Source organism: Zootoca vivipara, chromosome 14 (assembly GCF_963506605.1).
Source record: "Zootoca vivipara chromosome 14, rZooViv1.1, whole genome shotgun sequence".
NCBI lineage: Eukaryota > Metazoa > Chordata > Lepidosauria > Squamata > Lacertidae > Zootoca > Zootoca vivipara.
In genome coordinates this window covers 14,325,515-14,347,734 of record NC_083289.1, presented here as the reverse complement: position 1 = coordinate 14,347,734, position 22,220 = coordinate 14,325,515, and the positions used below count along the sequence as shown (strand labels likewise).

Genomic DNA, 22,220 nt, shown 5'->3' with positions numbered 1-22,220 from the left:
AAAAGGGTCAACACATTGCATTGCACGAATCACAGTTTATAGTTATCATTACTATTCTTAGACTTCTTAGATGTTTGTTACTCAAAGCTCTCAAAGCAACTTACAGCACATTTGAAAACATAAGCATAAATACATTATAACTTTTTTAAAAAGTATACATCAGCTATTTATTTTAGCTTTTCCTTTTAGGCAGAAGAAAGGCATATGCTGTACACTATGAGCTAGTCATCTGTTTTTATGATGACACAAAAAACACCTTTCATATTTCTGGAAATGGAGAAAGAATTAAAGGAGTCTGTGTTAGCCTTGGTTAAATAAGGGTGGAATGACTAGATTATTCTAATTGGGTTCTGCTGCGTGACTTTAATGAACATTGTTGGGGAAGGGAAAATTTGGTAACACATTTTTTTTTCTTCCCTAAAAATTACATTGAACATTTGTGATCAGGAGGGCATATGCTTTTCAAACATAAGGAGAACACCACATGTTCTATATAAATGCATTGTCATTCAGGGATTTCAAAGCATTTTGGTGTATCAAAACACTAAAAAATCAAAGTGAGAGGAAAATCTGACGGAATGATCTCACAAAGCTGGCATCTTTAAAATGTGTTTGAACTAGTAATCTGTAACTCTTCCACACATAAGAACAATGGCTGAAACTTTAAAAAAGGAAAAACTTGGCATAGAAGAAACTGAATAAATCTAGCAAGGATGGTTATACCAATAAACCATAATCTTGAGCTACTCAGGTCTTCACTTGTTATACACCTCTGGAAGAATGTGATAAGAGCTAAGGGTTGTATTCAACGCCAGTCCTACTCAGTGCAGAGCCACTAGAGTTAATGATCATGGCAAATACATGGAGGGTATGGCTATGTTCTATCACAGTCAGAGGCAGAATGCCTCCAGTTGGTGGGAATTGTGAGAGCCAAGAGTGCTGTCACACCAGGGTCCTGCTTGCAAACTTCCCAAAGATTGGACCCTTTGCGAAGAGTATGGTGGACCACGTGGCCTTTTTGCCTGATCTAGCAAAGTTCTCCTGTTCTCATTTTTCTGGAAGTAATAATAAAATAGTAATAATTTATTATTTACACCCCACCTATCTGGCTGGGTTTCCCCAGCCACTCTGGGCTGCTCCCAACGGAATATTAAAAACTTGATAAAACATCATACAATAAAAACCTCCCTAAACAGGGCTGCCTTCAGATGTCTTCTAAATGTCAGATAGTTGTTTATTTCCTTGACATCTGTTGGGAGGGCGTTCCACAAGGTGGGCGCCACCACCGAGAAGGCCCTCTGCCTGGTTCCCTGTAACCTCACTTCTCACAGGGAGGGAACCGCCAGAAGGCCCTCAGAGCTGGACCTCAGTGTCCGGGCTGAACAATGGGGGTGGAGACACTCCTTCAGATAAGTTTTCCTGTTCTCATTTTTCTGGAAGTAAAGACCAACCTCATTCCTGATGCTCCTTTAGTTAAAAAGTAATATCATACTACAGCTACCTTTCATTTTGCTCACACCAAACAGGTCACATACTGTGTGACAAGTCACAGGCTGTGTGACAAGTGAGATGTCAATCCCAGACTTCAGAACTTTTGTGGATTTCTTTCGTAACATATATGCACACTGCTTTGGGTGTTCTCTGCTTTTGTCTCTCTCAGATGATGTATCTGGGCTCAGGTCTTTGCTGTGTAGGTGCACTCGCAGGACTGTCCAGTCAGAGCACCTCTAGACTTGGCAATGCTCTAGGAATGATTGGGGTTGCTGGCGGCTTAGCAGCTACTCTGGGTGCTCTGAAACCATCCCCGGAAGTGCTGGCCCAGATGTCGATGGCGATGGCTATGGGTGGAACCATGGGTGAGTACTGTTTGTTGTACTAAATAAACCATTGAACTTCAGCAGGAAACACCTGGTCTCCTTGGAAGGGCTGCTGCAATGAAAAAGTCATTTGCAGTAAACAAGCTACCAAAGAACAGCTTTCTAGCCACTGCTGTTCTTCCCCTCCAATGTGAAGATACAAGGAAATATCGGTTTACTATTTGCTGTGTTTTCTAGGTAAAGGTAAAGGAACTCTGGACAGTTAAGTCCAATCAAAGGCGACTATGGGGTGCAGAACCGCCGAACTTCTGATTGGCAAGCCCAAGAAGCTCATTGGTTTAGACCACAGCCCAGTGTTCTAGGACATGTTTTCATTTAATTCAGGGTATTTGCAAGCCCCAACAGGCTGACCTTAATTATGTGCTTCTTAAATCATTCTTGGATGGATGGAGTAGAACGATATTTGCACCAGCCATTGGAATTTATTTACAAAGCAGTAGATGTTGGTCCATTAGGGTGAATTGGACACTGCCCCACAAATTTCATACCTCTTCCCCAGTGGTCTTTCCTCTGCACCTTTCTGAACACACCCATTATTCTGTTTAAAAGTGCTGTTGGGCTGCCATAATAATACACATCTGTATGGAACAAGTATTTGGGGACTGTGGTTCCTTACTCTGCAACCATCAGCTGCCCAGGACCCACAGGGACTTTGTTGACTTATTTATCCCAGAGATTTCTCTACTGCCCTTTATCAAAGCATCACAGGGCAGTTTACAAAATTTAAATATCACAAATGCCTAGTGCATGGGCAGGCAAACTAAGGCCCGGGGGCCAGATCTGGCCCAATAGCCTTCTAAATCTAGCCCGCGGATGGTCTGGGAATCAGCATGTTTTTACATGAGTAGAATGTGTCCTTTTATTTAAAATGCAACTCTGGGTTATTTGTGGGGCATAGGAATTCATTCATTATTATTTTATCCAAAATACAGTCTGGCCCCCCACAAGGTCTGAGGGACAGTGGACCGGCCCCCTGCTGAATGCAGTGGGACTTAACTTCAGGATTCATGGTAAAACATGAAAACACTTTGTGCGCAAAGGAACAATATCTTTGGCCCTGCACATCTGAATAGACTGAAGCTACAGAGTTTCTTCCTCACCACTATAGCAGCATTCATATTGTCCCAAATGAACTGACCGATGCTATATATATTTTGAACTAGTTGACAAAAAATGACTAAGTGCGATTATTTCCAAAGAAAAATCCACGAGTTGATTCTTGTTATTGGTTTATGGGGCCCCTGTATGCTGCTCTGACCTACTGTACCGGAAGACAATGCCTTTATGAGAATTTGAACCATTGCTACTGCAGGTATTATGAAGACCTCACTGCCAAGGCATCAGTGATCCATCGGTCCGTGGATTGTTAAGCTTCTTTGGGGACTTAAGATGTATATTTAACTCCAAAAGGTGGCAGTCTTGACTAAGAGGAAACATGACAAAATAGGGAAGCAAGATATGTATGTTTTAAACATAGGGAGCATCTCCTCTGGAGCCAAATTTGCAGCCAGTTGCTGTGAAACAAAGTAGTTTTCGTGACACTGGTGTTTATGAACTTTTGTTATGCTACTTCCCCAAAGTCTGTTTGTCCCCCACAAGGCCAGGCATCACCCAAGCATATCCATTCTAAATTGTGATATCAGCTTGCATGGTTGATGGTTTTAAAAAAAAAATAGTTGTGTGAATTATCCCTCAGTGAACATAAGTGGAGGACAGAATAATGAGAACCTATTCTGTACTCACAAAACCCAAGTTCTTGGAAATGTCCTCTGGAATTTTTTGGGTGGAGTTTTGTTCTGTGTTTTGCTCTCTACGAGGACTGAAATCCCTTTCCAACAAATACTGATATATCTTGTGCCATTTTCAAAGGCTGGCTAATAATAGTTTAGAAATCCATCTCAGTCCAGTTTTTATGGGTCCTCTAAGAAGCATATACTGTAGAGCATACAAAGCTCACTGCCACCCCCCACTCTGTCCAGTATCAAGATTTCAGGAGGTTCTGGGTGTTCACCCAGGGTTTGCATTCCTTTGGAGAATTGAAGACACAGCAGAGACTGTCATAGCTTTAAGAAAAATAAAAAAATTCCTTCAGTAGCACCTTAAAGACCAACTAAGTTTTTATTTTGGTATGAGCTTTCGTGTGCATGCACACTTCTTCCTCTGAAGAAGTGTGCATGCACACGAAAGCTCATACCAAAATAAAAACTTAGTTGGTCTTTAAGGTGCTACTGAAGGAATTTTTTTATTTTACTTCGATCCAGACCAACACGGCTACCTACCTGTAACCATAGCTTTAAGAAACATTATTTATTCACATGATTACACCTTCAGTCTGCATGGAGGGAGTCCAGATCTTACAGCATGGTCATTTTAAGAGGGGTTTGTGCAACACTGGAGTGCAAGGCCTCTCTCCCAGCCAGTCTTCAGCCGTCCTGCCCAAGATAGATCTCCCCCTTTGTTCTCCCATTCTTCTTCCCAACACACCTTGCTCTAAAGACTCTCTTTTCCTGTCATCTCAAGCACACACCCCATCATCAAAGCAACCTCTATCTGCCCAGGCCCAATATTCCTCTTAGATGGGCCATCAACACCTTTTGTCAGGGATGCGGGTGGCACTGTGGTCTAAACCACTGAGCCTCTTGGCCTTGCCGATCGAAAAGTTGGCGGTTCGAATCCCCACGGCAGAGTGAGCTCCCGTTGCTCTGTCCCATCTCCTGCCAACCTAGCAGTTTGAAAGCACACCAGTGCAAGTAAATAAATAGGTACCGCTCCGGCGGGAAGGTAAATGGTGTTTCTGTGCACTCTGGCTTCCATCATGGTGTCCCGTTGCTCCAGAAGCGGTTTAGTCATGCTGGCCACATAATCCGGAAAGCTGTCTGTGGACAAACACCGGCTCCCTCAGCCTGAAAGCGAGATGAGCGCCACAACCCCATAGCCGCCTTTGACTGGACTTAACCTCCAGGGGGTCCTTTACCTTTAGGTTTTTTTTAGTACAAGAAGATCAAGAGTAAGGAACCCAGCACTGTGGTTCTCAGTCCCAGAGTATTACATAAGAAGAGCTCCAGTTTCACCCCAGGATTCCATGATACATTTTCCAAACAACAGTGTCCCGTGTCTATTCCAAGCTTTAAATCATAGTTAGGTCCCTGTAGGAACAGGCATTCATTGTAGAAACAGACAATACCGGTAGGAAGTGGTTATGGTTATTTATGTCGGTGGTTTTCAGAATTTCTACCTCCAGAGAGTTCTGTCGATGTAGGCATGTCTGCCAAGAAACCCTGGCACGTCGCAGAGGATTCTGGGTGTTCTTCCAAGGCAACCTCTCTCTTTGTAGATCCCTTCTGGCTAGGTCTGTTAGATCTCCACATCACCCTGCATGGACTGAGGGTGCCCCAAGACCATAGCTGCCAAGTTTTCCCTTTTCTCGCGAGGAAGCCTATTCAGCATAAGGGAAAATCCCTTTAAAAAAGGGATAACTTGGCAGCTATGCCCAAGACACACCCAACCCTCTATTGCTGAGCATTGCCAGGATATAGTGGACATACTGTCTCTCGGGGTTGTTTGTTTGCCATTATTTATCTGCTCCATGACGATCCCCTGTTATGCTTCCAAGGTAGCCCAGGACACCCCAGGAAACTGCTTGAAAATTACTATTTTATGCCATAGTTTGATCTTCCAGCTACTCTTCTGACAGCAGCTACCCTTCTATTTAATGCAGTCTGTCAAATACAGCTCTCTCTCTCTCCCATGCTCCTTCCCCTGATGGGGTTGTGGCTCTGACATCCTATTTTTGCTCTACGTTCTTTAGATGCTGTTGCCTTGAGAGAGGTCCTTGCGATTACCTTCTTTTGGGAGAGGGCTTAAAATAAGGTTAAAGGTAAAGGTAAAGGGACCCCTGACCATTAGGTCCAGTCGTGACCGACTCTGGGGTTGCGCGCTCATCTCGCATTATTGGCCGAGGGAGCCGGCGTATAGCTTCCAGGTCATGTGGCCAGCATGACAAAGCCGCTTCTGGCAAACCAGAGCAGCACACGGAAACGCTGTTTACCTTCCCGCTGTAGCGGTTCCTATTTATCTACTTGCATTTTGACGTGCTTTCGAACTGCTAGGTTGGCAGGAGCTGGGACCAAGCAACGGGAGCTCACCCCGTCACAGGGATTCGGACCGCCGACCTTCTGATCAGCAAGCCCTAGGCTCAGTGGTTGCGATTTCCTATTATTTTGTCTTTGCACACAAAAATAGGGGGAATAACTTAAGGAAGTAAAGTAAACAGCCCTTTTGTTACTTAACTGGCTGTTTATGCTTTTAAGATGGCATGAAATACAATACAACGTTTTCTTTAACGACAACAACAAAAATATCTTGGATCTAAATTGTTTCCTTTTGCAGGTCTCACCATTGCGAAACGGATTGAAATTTCCGACCTTCCACAGCTTGTTGCTGCATTTCACAGTCTGGTTGGCTTGGCAGCAGTTCTGACGTGCATTGCAGAGTACATGATCGAATATCCACACCTTGATGTGCACCCTTCTGCTAATGTTCTCAAAACAGTGGCCTATTTGGGCACCTATATTGGGGGTGTAACATTCAGTGGTTCTTTAGTGGCATATGGAAAACTACAAGGTACGCTGAATTATTTTAATTTTTATTCCCTGCGGTTTAGACACCCAAAGTTATGGCGTACAGACTTCTGCTAGGATTCCCAAAGGCTCTTAGAGTTAGGAACTCTGTTCACGCTGAATTTCCATAAGGATTGGTGCCAGCCTTTAAAAAGAAAGAAAGAAACCTTTGAAAATTTTGTGGCTTGGTCCCAAGATTTGCTGAACAAGTAAATAGTTGCTTCGGACACAGCAATTTATTTGCAGAGTAGCTGTGGTGTCATAATATTACAAACTGGCATTGTGTGAGTTATGCAGTCACAACAAGGGCCAGTAAAGAATAGCAGACCAAGTGCTGCACTTAGGCTCGAAAAGACCTGGGTTCAAATCCCTGATTTCCAAACGGCTTTCTCCTTGCAGAAGAGACCAGCCATTGAAAGAAATCTCCTTGACAAAAAGCAGGATAGTGAACCCAGCAAAAACATATCCAGCAGATTCTATTAACCCTCTGCTGACCAAACCTCAGTCTTAAAACTTAGGATCACAGGAATGGAAAGAGCCCTTCGGACGACATCCAGATTAAAAAACCCCGAATTGCAATAAAATATCAACATGCCAAAAGATTAAGCCTCAATATTGGTTTTCCCCTCCCTAGGTATATTAAACTCTGCTCCGCTTCTTCTGCCTGGTCGCCATTACCTGAACGCTGGGCTGTTGGCAGCTTCAATTGGTGGCATGATTCCTTTTATGCTAGACCCCAGCTATACGACCGGCATGGGCTGCCTCCTAGGAGTTTCAGGACTCTCCTCGATCATGGTATGAATAGTCTTGGAAGCTTTGGGTTTGAAGAAGGGAAAAGGTGGGCAAGTCAGGAACCAGAGGTAAAGGGCAGAATTGGGTCAAGAGGGAACATGGTGGGTCAGGGCAGAATCTTCTAGAACAGGTTGGTAATGGTAGGAGGATTGAAATATACTCGGAGTCAAGAGTGAATTTCATGCTCTTTATTCAGCTCGTGGTCGTCAAAGGAGAAGAAGAGAAGAATCCCTCTTTTCCCAAAAACATCTGCTTATATACATTATTTACACAATGGGCCTTGCGTGATTGGCTACTTCAGGGCTACACCTGTGGGCCAATCAGGTTGCAGATTCACTTCTGCCAGCAGCCTGATTGGCTGCTCCTGCAGGCCAATCAGGTTGCGGATTCACTTCTGCCAGCAGCCTGATTGGCTGCTCCTGCAGGCCAATCAGGTTGCTGATTCACTTCCACCTGGAGTTGGATTGGGTGGCTCCTGCAGACCAATCAGACTGCTGATTCTGGATCCTATTGTTCTAGGATTCGCTCAGTACATAACAAGGATGGAGTCAGGTACACTGGACTGTGAAACAGATATATTATGGAGTGAGGCTGGCACAAGTCTAGTGAGCTGATAATGTGCAGTTCAAAAAATGGGAGGGGGATCAGATACATTAGGCATATTAATTAAGCACTTAAAGATGAAGCAATGTCAGGGACAGCATGTACACAAATTATATATACAAGGGTAAGATGTGCTCAGCCTCCGTACTGAAAACAAACTGCCCAAACCATATTTTTAAAACCCTTCTTCTTTTTGACTCGAATCTCCTCTTCTTCACCTTCATCTTCAGGGAGGTAACATCCTTGTAAAGTAGCCATTTTGTGTGTGCCTATTACAGTTACTGTACGAAGGCAGAGTAATAAATGAATCATTGCCGTATAGTAGATAAGAACCACAGACTCCTAAGAAGAAACCACCACTGGTATGGGATGTAAGCAAGGAGTTTGTATTCGTTCATCTTCCTCCAACTCCTTTCTATAGTGTGGGTTGTCAAAGAGGGGAATTTGTTTAGTTGGGAAATCTGCTTTTAAAAAAACAATCCTCTTGTCATGCTCCTTGGCAGTCAGACAATGGGGTTGGTAGTAGGTTGGGTTTTTTGTTTGTTTGTTTGTTTGTTTGTTTGTTAGTAAGGCCAGCACTGAAATATACTGGGTATTTTAGACCCCAGTATGTATTAACTTGCCAGAATGTGGTTTGACTGGTTAGCAGAGTGCAGTCATGGAACGTCAGCTACCCTTGGCATGCAAAGATATTCCAGACAAAAAGGCTGGGTATAAATTTAGTAAACAAATAAATAGCAGTGACATAGTCTGTACTGTTGATCACAAACAAGATAATTTAGGGTATACAATTGCTCCTGGACCCCAGGGTGGGATGGAGAAGCAACTATTTTGATGTTGATGTTGTTCAGTCCAATATATCATATTGTTTTCCCTATTGCGTGTGTAAGAAATATAAAATAAGTAAGACTGCTTTTTTTGGTGTGGTGGTTGGGCCGCCAGCAAAGGCTGTGCTGTGGTGGCTATTTTGAATTTTAAGCAAGGTAGCAGAAACTTCTCCCACGAATATTCAGCGTCTGCTGAGCAATACAAGATGCAGCTGCGGCTGGAAGGGGGCAGGGAGGGGCTGGCGATGTTTCGAGGCCTCTTCAAAATAGTTGTGCGGCTCTATAGAAATTCCATTAAAAAATCCCGTGCAACCCCTTCAGGATCCCACAAACCACATCTGCCGGGTTCCAAAAACTTCTTAGCTGCGGGCTTTATGGTGAAATAAGCTACTGGTTTAATCAGTCAGATGTTATTGTAATCCTAGATTGGAGAGAGAAAGAAAGAAAGAGAACAGTACGAGCCAAGAACGGGCTTGGGAAAGATATGATGTAGGGTTCCCAAATGTCTGTTTGACATAACCAAGATCTTTAGGTAGGTGCTTGCATTTTTTTGGGGGGGGGTTAATAATTAATGCCCTTCTTTTGTACCATGCAGACTACTGTGGCTGTAGTACACTAGGAAATATAGGGAGCATTGTAGTAACACTGTCATGTGAAGGAGTCAATGGGTTTTTGGGAAGGGCAGTAAGATGGGCAGATCAGAAGAGTCCTTATTGGCACTTGTAGGTATTTATGGTAATCGAACTGTGTTCCATTCCAGTTGCCAATGCAAGGCATATATGGCTTTCGCCATAGAAATGGAACAAAGCACCTGTAGAGTGGACTGTCCATAGTCAACCTTCACTTTAATTACTTAAACTTCTTCCTCCTCCTCCTCCTCCTCCTCCTCTTCTTCTTCTTCTTCTTCTTCTTCTTCTTCTTCTTCTTCTTCTTCTTCCTCCTCCTCCTCCTCCTCCTCCTCCTCCTCTTCTTCTTTGAGTAAGATTGTTTTCCATAAACACGGTCTTAACAGTGAGTCTGTAAGTGACTGTGGAGGCCAATTCTGGATCCACACGTCCTTCCACAGTGGGGACATAGGTTTCCAGGCAGGAGTTTGCCAAGCATGCCTTCCTCTTAGCACATTTCCCAAAATTCGAGCGTCTTCAAAGCCCATGACACCTTTGGTAAAGGCTGTTCTCCAATTGGAGTGCTCACAGGCCAGTGTTTCCCAGTTGTTGGTGTTTAGACTACATTTCTTTAGATTTGCCTTGAGAAATCTTTAAACCTCTTTTGTTGACCACCAGCATTACGCTTTCCATTTTTAAGTTTGGAATAGAGTAGTTGCTTTGGAAGACGATAATCAGGCATCTGCACAACATGACCAGTCCAATGAAGTTGATGTTGAAGAATCATTGCTTTGACACTGGTGATCTTTGCTTCTTCCAGTACACTGGCATTAATTTTACTTAAAGTGCAGGCCATGTATGACAGCAGTCTTTGTTTAATCTCTATGCCGCACACATCCTGCTGATTAAATTCCCATGTCTTTCCTCCCCTCTCCTTTTCTTTCTAATGCGGACCTTATACACTCTTGCTGTTACTTAAACCTGACCTACGTTGGGCTTGCCTTCCCTTTTTGGCACGTGAATATGGCAGGGAGTAACCCTGACGGCAGCTATTGGTGGAGCGGATATGCCTGTGGTGATCACTGTACTCAACAGCTACTCTGGGTGGGCCTTGTGCGCAGAGGGATTTCTTCTGGACAACAACCTGATGACCATTGTTGGAGCCTTGATTGGTTCTTCCGGAGCTATCCTGTCTTACATCATGTGTGTGGTAAGTAGGAGCGGGGGAGAAATTTGATTCAGTTCACCTTTGGAGGTGAACGTATCAAATTTGTGCTTTCCAACCGGAGAACTGAAGCACAGCCAACCTGTGAAACTCACACTTCTCCAAATTTTGCCACGCAGTTCTCCAGCCAAGTACAAAAATGCATATCTACTAGGATGAAATGTGCATAAGAATGCACATCATGATAAATAATAATATTAATAATAAAATATAATATATATAATAATAAAAACATAATATATATAAATATGCATTACAGTAGGGGAATTTGCTCTGTGAAACTTTGTATATTGGGCAAAATTACATACGAATGTGTATATTAGAGAAATCTGCAGTGAAATGCTGGCGAATTTTCATGACAATGTCTTTTAAAAAAAAAAGTTTGAATTATTTTCCTTCAAAAAGGCAAACTGATTTGGGAATGCAGAGAACTGAACTTAAGATTGGAAAAGTGAGAAACTGAGAGGAACCAAAATGTACAAGATTCACTGATCCCCAGTATAAGATGAGTATAGGCACCCTGTGGTTGGTGTGTTTTCATTTTTCATTTAGCAAGGCAATCATTTAATGACTACCCCACTTTCTCTAGCAGCTGGAGCAAACTTGCGAGATGGGCAGGGTATAAATAATAAAATTATCACCATCACCACCATCATTAAGTCACTAGGTGTCAGCTGCTACATCATCAATGTCCTTGTGCGGAAAGAGTACTGGAGATATATGCTGGGTTTGTTTGTCTATTGTTTTGCAATTTTTTTAAAAAATCATTTACAAATATATACGTTGAGGAGAGAAAACAGGCCAACCTCTCTCCCTGTCATATACACATACAACCTGACAGGACCCTTGTCTCAGCCTCCACCTTGGATGATAAAGATGTCTCTAGCCTTGCTAGCTCTACAATGTCAATCAGTCACCATTAAAGGAAAAATGGGGAATCTGTGGCCCTCTGAATGTTGCTGTACTACAACTCTCCTCATCCCTCACAACTGGCCATGCTGGCTGAGCTTGATGGGAATTGGAGTCCAACAAAACAGGCTTCCCACCCCTACATTATAGGAACAGGTTTAGGCAGTGCTTTTTTTCTTAAAAAATGTTTAGGGGAACTCTCATTTTCCTACTCATATTAAAAAATATTTAGGGGAACTCTCATTTTCCTACTCATTTTGAAATGTTTAGGGGAACTCTCATTTTCCTACTCATATTGAAATACTCATATTGATTTCCTACTCAAGGAGGAAAAACTTAGATTCACAAAATGTTTAGGGGTATGCGTACCCCTGCATCCCCCCCAGAAAAAAAATGCACTGGGTTTAGGTGTTAACAAAACAGGCTGTGTGCAGTCGTAGTGTTTAACAGTGGTTTGCTTTCCTTATTTATGAATAAGCATTATGACTAAATACCTAACCATGGTTAATCACAAACCAGGATATGAAACCATGAGTTTGAAAGCAGTGGGTTGTAGCCAACTAAATTCTACTCAAGAGTAGACCCATTAAAATTAATAGACCTCAGTTAGTCCTGTCCATACTCTGAGTACGACTAATGCGGATCCAATCTAGTGGCCTTAATTAACCATGTTTAAGCATTCAGTAAAGCAATGGTAAAAGTAGTTTTCCTGCCTCTCCGTTCACCCCAGGTGGCAAGCAGATATCCCAAGTGGTTTTGGTTAGACCTGACGTTTGTTAATATATGTCTAATGGTTTGTCCAGGCCATGAACCGATCTTTGCCAAATGTCATTTTGGGTGGATTCGGTACAACATCTACGGCTGGAGGAAAGCCCATGGAAATAGTTGGAACACACACTGAAGTTGGAATCGATCAAACTGTTGACATGATCAAGGAAGCTAATTCGATCATCATTACACCTGGTAAGAGTTCAACAATGCTTTATTAAATTGATTAGTAGTTATGCACACGGGCTATGAAAATGTTATTGCCCAGGTTCTTGTTCTACTGTTATCTGTACAGTTCCCAAATATCCAAATTTATTTTCCCAATTAACAAATAACTTTTCACTATATGGAATGCAAAGGTAACCAATCTCTAATTACCTACTTGTTAAGTCAAATGCTGTTAGTCACATCAGGCTCTGCTGACATGATAGAAGACCATATGAGGTGAGGTTGGTTGGGCCACTTAGTGGTCAAGGCTGAGAACTGAACTTCAGTTGTGTGCTGAGACAAACAACCAATTTGACCTGGAATGAGTCTGGACCTCAGAAAAGTGCATAATGTCACTGACCGGAAATGTCCTTTTCTAAAACAGTGGGAAGGAGACTTGGAGAAATTTCTGAAACTGAAAGCTGATTCAGGATGTAAGAAGGCTTCATTTTCCTTTCTACCCTTTGTTCATTGCATGCAGCACTGCTTCCATTCCACCGCAGTTCATCTTCTGCTAAAACTGCATTACTTGTCTTGCTGTCTGCTCTGGCAAAATTATTTAACTTACGTAATTTACGTAATAAATTACGTTGTCATTATATTATTCCACTGTATTCGTTTCACCGCAAAGAAAAAATAATGCAATTTGGGGGACATGGATGTAATCAATTATGTATAAGCCAACATTGGCAATTTTCAGAATTCTCTGGGATCCCTAGAGCTAACTGACAGTTTTACCAGTTTATAGATTGAGAAGACTCAAACAGGTGTGGAGGAAGGGGGGTGCGGTGGGTGCAGGCTGCCCCGCTGGGCGACAAAATGCTGGGCGGCACTCACCGTGGGGCCTGCAGCATGCCCAAGCCACATGTCTCTTGGTGGCTTGGGCATGCACAGGCTCCGTGTTGCCCAAACGGTCTGCCCGCTGCCTCCCCCCCCCCCAGCTGTAGGGAGGCTGAGTGGGAGGAGGCAGGCAGACACCCCAGGCCCCCAAGTGGCTTCCTCTGCCTCTGGGTTCAGAAGCAAACCAGAGTTGAGCTTCTCTTCTTTCTCCAGCTTAGCAAAAAAAACAGGAATAAAGGCCCTGCCTTACCAAGTCCTCAGGAGGGTGGTCTCTCTTCCTTGAACAAAGTTCAGGAGCTTGAAGAGGAGAATGGGTTTTTCTATTTTGTCTTCAAGAGGCCATCTGTCCCCTGGACAAGACAGAGTGGGTGAGGAAAAACGGGGATGGTGCCAAAGTCATATTATTGCACTCTTCTGATGCCTGCTTCTTTTCTGTGTGACAGAGCTTGAAGGGCATAAATGACACCTGGAGCTAGCTTCATTTTGTGACTTCCTCTTCATTATTACAGGGCTGGGAAGCATAATGACTCCAGGGGGTTTGATGCTATTCTAATTTTTTTTGTCTATTTCCAAGCTACATTATTTGACCATGAGACACTGTATCACATGGTCTTTGAATTCTCCAGAAAAGCATTCCTCCTCTTATTTTTATAGGAAACCAGAAAAATATGTCCTACTGGATGAGCCCGAGTTCATAGCACACAAAAAAACAAAAAACCAACAACCCAAAAAGGAGATGCAAGTCACTGATCTCATTGACAGGGAAAATTCCCCTGCTAGGTGCATTGAGTTGTTTGCAGGACCAGTCAATTAAACCAGCTGGTGGTCTTGGCAGGACAACTTCAAGCCAGGCCTATCTCTTCTTGGGCTCTGATAGTTCATACCTCTTGCCCCTTGCAATGTGCTTGGGCAGCCCCATTCATCTGGCATGGGAGTGTGTCTGGCTGGCCCTGCAAGCCAGAAATTTCACTTAGCAAGAGTCTCCAAAGGAAGGGGTAGCAGGAACGGAAAATGAACATGTCTAAGTCCATTATTCCCCATCTAAACATACTACTTTTGAGGGAGGTAGGATGAGAGAGAATGAATTTAATACTTCAGAGATGTTTTTTCAGTAATGCTTTAAAATATATATTTTACATGCTTGGAGTGCTCAGATATTTCCTCCTGGACATAATTCCTCTCCCTCAAGAGATGGGAGAACTTTGTGCAATGAAAGTTTGTAGGGGAAAACTTCATCTGGAACGAAAGACTGAGTTCTGAATTCAACACTGCAGAGTGTTTGGAGGGTTGGGAATCCTCTGGTTGTTTCCTAGTAGGATTTTAGCAGTGGGTTGTATTGGTTTTCTTTATGCTACCCCCACCTCCATTTTCTCCTAAATATCTGTCTTAATTTTCATACCGTTGGGTTGATGTTCTACGATATACTCTGGTAAGACTTTTTGCTTATTTGTGGTCCGCTGTGGACCCTTGGTATATATTTGCAGCCAGATAAAAGGGCCCCAGGATCTTTGTTTAAATCTAGGGCTGGCGATGGTGGTCAGAGTAGCTGGGGGCCTGGAACCACCTAGCACTGTTGCTGCCACTGCTGGCTTCTCTGAGCATGCAAACAGCGACCAGAATGACTAGAGATGGAGCAGCATTTTTCCATTTCCCCCCCAAAAGGGGACCCAGACTTGGCCCCGTGTCAGTGGGAGCAGGCCCAGCTTTTGCCCAAGGATGGCATGGTCTGGTGCTTGGCCTGCCAGGGGATGAGGGAACACACTGAAACGATATTGCCTAGAGTGTTCCAAACCGAAAGCTTTCCACTACTTATTGGGACAGTGCGCAGTTAAATTTACTGTCCCTGAATTTGGCACAGACTGTGCAAGACATGCCAGCTACTCTATTTGACAAAATAGCATCAGCAAACAAAAAACAGAAAGAAAAAAACGGGACCAGTTTTTTAATCCCATGAATTTTTAAATCGAAAGTTGCACCACAGGAAAAGACAACAAATGAAGAGGAGTTATTGGAGAGATGAGTGTTAAAGGGATGGATGTGAGCACATGTGGTACATGCACTTTGAGATGTGCTGCAGACACAAACCATACGTTTAAAGCACATCTATTTTCCCCAAAGAATCCTGGAACTGTAGTTTATTAAGGGTGCTAGGAACTACAGCTCTGTGGGGGGGGGGCTAAACTACAGTTCCCTGGATTCTTTGTGGGGAAGCCATATGCTTTGAATGTCGGTGTGTATGCAGCCTTAGATTTGGTTGGGAATTAAGACACGGGAGATATTAAGCAAGTGCTTAAACTCTGATTTCTTCTCTCTCGTCATTATAGGTTGGGGCCTTTGTGCAGCCAAAGCTCAGTATCCTATTGCTGACATGGTAAAGATGCTTAATGAACAAGGGAAGAAAGTCAGGCAAGTGTGGTCAATGTGCTGGTATAATAAACAGGTTACACATTACTAATAAGAAAATTTGCTTTAGTCCCTGGAGATCTGGTGTGATCCGCAACCATTTACTCTACAGTAACAGTTTGGATGGCACTCTTATGGACTGAGATAATTCTTTAAAAAGATGACCTTGCTATGTGGAGGCATATCATAAGAACTGTTTGTATCTACCCTTCATCCATGAGAAGTGGTTGGCCACTTCTTTTCCTTCTGTCTTCATTCCCCTCCTTTCATCTCTCTCCTCAATTACTGGGTCCTGTAACGCGAAACATCATAAAACAAAGTCATAGTTGACAGCAGTGGGTTTTTTGTGTGTTGGGGAACGAGTTGCTTGATGTCGTGGGTGCCAGCACAAAATTACTGCCCCCCAAAAGTGTACTCTGTGAGTACCACAACAAAAGAGCTCACTAGTTAACAGAACTAAAATATATTCGGAATACTCGGAGTCGAGAGTGAATTTCATGCTCTTTATTCAGCTCATAGTCATCAAGGAGAAGAAGAGAAGAATGGCTCTTTCCCCAAAACCATCTGCTTATATACATTATTTACACAATGGGCCTTGCGTGATTGGCTACTTCAGGGCTACACCTGTGGGCCAATCAGGTTGTGGATTGACTTCTGCCTGCAGCCTGATTGGCTGCTCCTACAGGCCAATCAGGTTGCAGTTTCACTTCTGCCAGCCGCCTGATTGGCTGCTCCTGCAGGCCAATCAGGTTGCGGATTCACTTCCACCTGGAGTTGGATTGGATAGCTCCTGCTGATTCTGAATCCTATTGTTCTAGGATTCAGCTCAGTACATAACAAGAACAGAACAAACTGCTTTGCTGGTTCAAAAGCTTATAAAAAGTCAGTCCAGTGTATTGCAGAGCTGTTTTATGATGAGCTACATCCACTGAAAACCCTGTCTTCTTTTGCAATGGGCCACTCTGGCAATGTAGCCAAGAATGGCATGGAGCATCTACACATTAAAAAAAAAAGGTGACAACTTTTGCACATTTTCTTCTCTGCACCATATTGTGCTCTGCCACCACAATAAATAGCAATATGCTCCTTGTTTATTTTTTATTAATCACCTTTATAGAATGCCTTTCTGCCCAAGGCATTTTATGCTTCCTAGGCTGCCGGAAGTCTACATTTCCCTCCATCTCAGAACACTGCCATTTCTCCATTAGGAATACAGGAAGCTGCCTTAAACAGAGTCAGACCAGGTTTCATGATTGTTATCACATATAGTTTGTCTGTTTGAGTTCTGGAAATGGATGAGGGACATGTGGATATGGAACTCTGCTTAGCTATGAATCTTGGTAGGAGTGATTGAGCTAATAATAATAATAATAATAATAATAATAATAATAATAATAATAATAATAATTTTATTGTTTATACCCCTCCCATCTGGCTGGGTTTCCCCAGCCACTCTGGACAGCTCCCAACAGAATATTAAAACATGATAAAACATCAAACATTAAAAACTTCCCCAAACAGGGCTGCCATCAGATGTCTTCTAAAAGTCAGATTAATTTCCTTGACATCTGATGGGAGGGCATTCCACAGGGCGGGCACCACTGCCAAAAAGGCCCTCTGCCTGGTTCCTTGCAGCAAGGGAACTGCCAGAAGGCCCTTGGTGCTAGACCTCAGTGTCCGGGCTGAACAATGGGGGTAGAGACGCTCCTTCAGGTATGCTGGGGCCAAGGCCGTTGAGAGCTTTAAAGGTCAGCACCAACACTTTGAATTGTGCTTGGAAACGTACTGGGAGCCAATGTAGGTCTTTCAGGACCAGTGCTACATGGTCTCGGCAGCCACTCCCAGTCACCAGTCTAGCTGCCGCATTCTGGATTAGTTGTAGTTTCCGGCTCACCTTCAAAGGTAGCCCCACATAGAGTGCATTGCAGTAGTCCAAGTGGGAGATAACCAAAGCATGCACCACTCTGGCGAGACAGTCTGTGGGCAGGTAAGGTCTCAGGCTGCGTACCAAATGGAACTGGTAGGCAGCTGCCCTGGACACAGAATTTGCTTGCACCTCCATGGAGAGCTGTGAGTCCAAAATGACTCCCAGGCTGCACACCTGGTCCTTTAGGGGTGCATTTACCCCATTCAGGACCAGGGACCAATTACACCCTCTTGGTCTAGCATACCTCACAGATGTTAGCAGAGTGGCTGAAACAGATCAGACCAGAGTCCAGAGAGAAAATAAACTGATCCTAATTTACTCAGTGTGAGCTGAATAAAAGCAGCACATAATATGAGGATAAATAGAGAACTTATTTATTTCATACGGTACATAAGGTAAAAACTGATTAAGAACTACTTTTCCCTCCTACACTTGCAATTGTGAAAACTCAGCCAACACTTTCTTACTGACACTTAACTCCCAATTAACTAGAGCCTCCAGCCAACCAGAGTTTGCTGTCATTCAGACCAATAACAGACCTAACCCCTTAAGACTCTCGCTGAATAGTCCCTGCTATTGCACTTCTCGCAATAGGTTCCGACCATCTGTTTCAAGCTGAGAACTGTGCTCACCCATTGAAATTGCCTTTCACGAATGCTGGCTGACCTTGGATTCCCATCACTCTCATCTTAGTGGTTCAATCAGGAGGTAGGCAAGCCTGGAACTGGCCTGCCGCCGCCTGCGTAGCATTGCTAACATTTATCAGTTTCTTTTTATTAGTTCAGCATGTCTTGGATGCAATGTGGCCATTCCTTTTCTCTCTTGGTTTCCAGGTTTGGCATCCATCCGGTGGCAGGCCGTATGCCAGGGCAGCTGAACGTTCTGTTGGCAGAAGCCGGTGTCCCTTATGACGTTGTGTTGGAAATGGACGAGATAAACGAAGATTTCCCAGGTAAGGAATGAGGGTGGAGAGAGAGAGAAAGAAATAACAGCTTATGTTTTATTTAAACCATGCTGAGAAAGTTAGTTGTATTGTGTGCTTTTGCAGTTAGGGCCAAAGAATAATCATGCTGCCTCAAGTGGTATTTGCCCCTTGTCTCCCATCCTCTTCTGACTTCTCCCATAGAAGCTCTCCAGGTACCAACTTCAGCTGAGCCCCATATCAATCTGCATCAGCTGCACACCTGAAACCAACACCCTAGGTGTACTACTATTTGTTCAAACCTATCTTAGTGGCGTCGGGCCATATTGCGAGCATCAGATTTTCAGAGGGCTTATTCTGGAAAGCAGTTCTGCTTGTGTAGCATACTTTCTCAGCTGACTTCAGAGGTGGTCTGCTTCCCCAGACTTTCTATTATAGAATGAGCTGAGAGATGCGAGAGCCTTTTGATGTTTCATTGGGGAGGTCAAGTTTTATAGCGTGATGCTGCTGGACAAGAATTAAATGATCGAGCTAACAATGCATCTATGAATCAGCAGCTTACAGCTGTCAAGCTGGTGCTCCAGCGAGTCTCCTGCGTAAAATCTCTTTAAGCAAGGAAAGAAGCAGAACGCTTGTGGGAATCAGAAGGCAGCCAAAAAGAGAATGGAAAAGGAATTTCAAAAAGGAGCTTGAAAGTAATCTCAATCCACCGTCTTAAAAAGCTGTGCTTTGAAAGGAAAGTCTCCCCCCACCCCCCACCCCCCCAAAAATTCCAGGTGCTCATAAATTATTTAATGTTTCCCCTATATAAATTAATCTTACCCTTCCTATTTCATTAAAAGGCTGCTACTTTCCTATTGCAAAACTGATCAAGAGAAACCATCTGGGCCACCGGCATCATGATTATTTATGAAAAGTAACCTTTTGAATAGAGTTGTGAATATTGAATCTCAACACTTCTTAACACCATTGAGAAGAAGTGTTGATGAGTTTTCTTCTGCCTCTCAGACACAGATCTGACTTTGGTAATCGGTGCCAACGACACTGTGAACTCTGCAGCACAAGAAGATCCAAATTCAATTATAGCTGGTATGCCTGTATTGGAGGTCTGGAAATCTAAGCAGGTAAGTAATGGCAAGGGATTGACTCTCCAACAGAATTCCCTTTGCTTCTCAATCCATGAGAATCTGGCCAGGGGTGGGGCACAGGTTCCTCATTCTTGATGGATTCTTGGCCTGTTCTGACAAGGCTAGTCTTACGTTGTGAAGAATATGCCTTTAACAAAGGAGGAGGATTTATAAGACTGTATTATGGCATGTGTACCTAAATGGCACTTCTGTCTACTTCGCTTAGTTACAAGTACTTACGCCCAGTTAAAAATGGAAAGGTTTCCACCAAAGTTTAGGGTTGCCATATTTCAAAGAGTAAAAACCAGGACACCCCGAAAGTTGTTGAGCTTTTTTACGGAAAACCCAAAAAACATGATTTTTCAATTGACTTAGTTCCCTCCAGGCATCAGTTCTGCCTTTGGAATTGTCTAGACCGGGCATCCCCAAACTTCGGCCGTCCAGATGTTTTGGACTACAATTCCCATCTTCCCCGACCACTGGTCCTGTTAGCTAGGGATCATGGGAGTTGTAGGCCAAAACATCTGGACGGCCGCAGTTTGGGGATGCCTGGTCTAGATGTATGGCAGCCCTACCAAAGTTATCTTCCTTAACATTTCCATGTCTAAAGCTTTAAGGCACTTCAATTCACAGCTGTATGCGGTAATATTCCAAGGTCTCTTTAAGTGCTTGAATACTCACTTTTATGGAGTTGGGCCATGTTGAATTGATATTTCAACCATAGAATAATTAAATAATCCATGACCTTTTAAATTGGGGTGGTGGTATTGTTTTTGTTTGTCATTATGGTATGTATTTTTGTATTGTGAACCGCCCTGTGATCTTCGGATGAAGAGCAGTATAGAAATTTAAGAAATAATGATAATAATATGGTTTCAGAGTAGGTACACTAGGATTGCTTGAGTATCTCTCTAATCATGCCGCCATTTTGTTTCTCCACCAGGTCATTGTTATGAAGCGCACCCTGGGAGTTGGGTATGCTGCAGTTGACAACCCCATTTTTTACAAGCCCAATACCTCAATGCTGCTTGGTGATGCCAAGAAAACCTGTGATGCTTTACAAGCCAAAATTAGGGAATCTATTCCTACCCATTAGTATTCCCAGATTTGTGTAAAAACATAGGGCACCAGCCACCCAACAATAAACCTTGTTTAGTACCATTCATTTCATTGGTTGAGTTTATTGGTGTTAGCCACCCTGAGCCCAGTTTTGAATGGGGAGGGCGGGGTATAAATAAACATTTATTATTATTATTATTAATTATAACTTATTTAATAGATTTGTACTTTGCTCTTCAGCCACAGAAGGGCTCCTGGGGCATTTTGAAATCAAGGGAACTAAAAAGAGGGCAACTTTGACTGGATTGTGTCCATAATTTGGTATTGTTTAGAAAATAAGTTTGGTGGTGGGTGCAGTCTCTTTTTATATAATTTGGTATTGTTTAGAAAATAAGTTTGGTGGTGGGTGCAGTTTCTTTTTTATATACAGCTGTGTCTGACAGACAGCTAGAAGAACCTGAGGTATTGGATCATGTTAGTAATTTGTGGCTTCTGTAAAGGTAAAGGACCCCTGGGCGGTTAAGTCCAGTCCAAGGCAACTATGAGGTTGCGGCGCTCATCTCGCTTTCAGGCCGAGGGAGCCGGTGTTCATCCGCAGACAGCTTTCCAGGTCATGTGGCCACCATGACTAAACTGCTTCTGGCGCAACAGAACACCGTGACGAATGCCAGAGTGCACGTGACGGGGTGAGCTCCTGTTGCTCTGTCCCAGCTCCTGCCAACCTAGCCGTTCAAAAGTACGCCAGTGCAAGTAGATAAATAGGTACCGCTGCGGCAGGAAGGCAAACGGTGTCTCCATGTGCTCTGGCTTCCATCACGATGTTCTGTTGCGCCAGAAGCAGTTTAGTCCTGCTGGCCATGACCCGGAAAGCTGTCTGTGGACAAACGTCAGCTCCCTCGGCCTGAAAGCGAGATGAGCGCCACAACTTAACTGTCCAGGGGTCCTTTACCTTTTACCTTTACCTTTCTGGCTTCTGTGCCTTTGTGGATGGAAATGTAAATCTCTGTAATTAAAAATCCAAATGACATCATTTGCAGCTTATTTCTCAAACTTTGCAATTGTAGTTACGGCACTTTAAGTAATCAGAGGCAGGTGAAAGGGATGGGCCAATTTGGGTCTGGAGAAGTGCCATCAGCTGCCAGACCAAGGACAGGGTAGAGAAGGAATGGCAGATAGGCGTTGCTGGAGCAGTCCATTTCAAGGGAGTGATGGCTTGGTTTGCCACCTACCAACTGCTCCTCAAAGTTACTGGCTATGATGAAATGGACATCTCATATACTGGAAATCATGCCGCCTGTGTTTCTTCCAGTGATCCCTCCCCTTCTCATTAGCCTCATTTTTTAAAAAAAGTTAGGGAATGCCTCTAAAGCAGGCATCCCCAAACCTCGGCCCTCCAGATGTTTTGGACTACAATTCCCATCATCCCTGACCACTGGTCCTCTTAGCTAGGGATCATGGGAGTTGTAGGCCAAAACATCTGGAGGGCCGCAGTTTGGGGATGCCTGCTCTA

At 43.5% G+C, this 22,220-nt stretch overlaps 1 protein-coding gene across 1 annotated transcript in view; it reads left to right on the top strand.

Moving 5' to 3' along the window:
- Nucleotides 1-21,737, top strand: part of LOC118092866 (NAD(P) transhydrogenase, mitochondrial) — a 62,495-nt gene extending 40,758 nt beyond the window's left edge. The window contains exons 14-22 of the mRNA XM_035131505.2: nt 1,661-1,856; nt 6,267-6,500; nt 7,131-7,291; nt 10,354-10,533; nt 12,261-12,420; nt 15,597-15,678; nt 18,436-18,554; nt 19,533-19,648; nt 20,595-21,737. Of these exons, the coding sequence (XP_034987396.2) occupies nt 1,661-1,856; nt 6,267-6,500; nt 7,131-7,291; nt 10,354-10,533; nt 12,261-12,420; nt 15,597-15,678; nt 18,436-18,554; nt 19,533-19,648; nt 20,595-20,747 (1,401 nt within the window). The 3' untranslated portion in view covers nt 20,748-21,737. The remainder of the gene's footprint in view (nt 1-1,660; nt 1,857-6,266; nt 6,501-7,130; nt 7,292-10,353; nt 10,534-12,260; nt 12,421-15,596; nt 15,679-18,435; nt 18,555-19,532; nt 19,649-20,594) is intronic.
- Nucleotides 21,738-22,220: the final 483 nt, after the last annotated feature.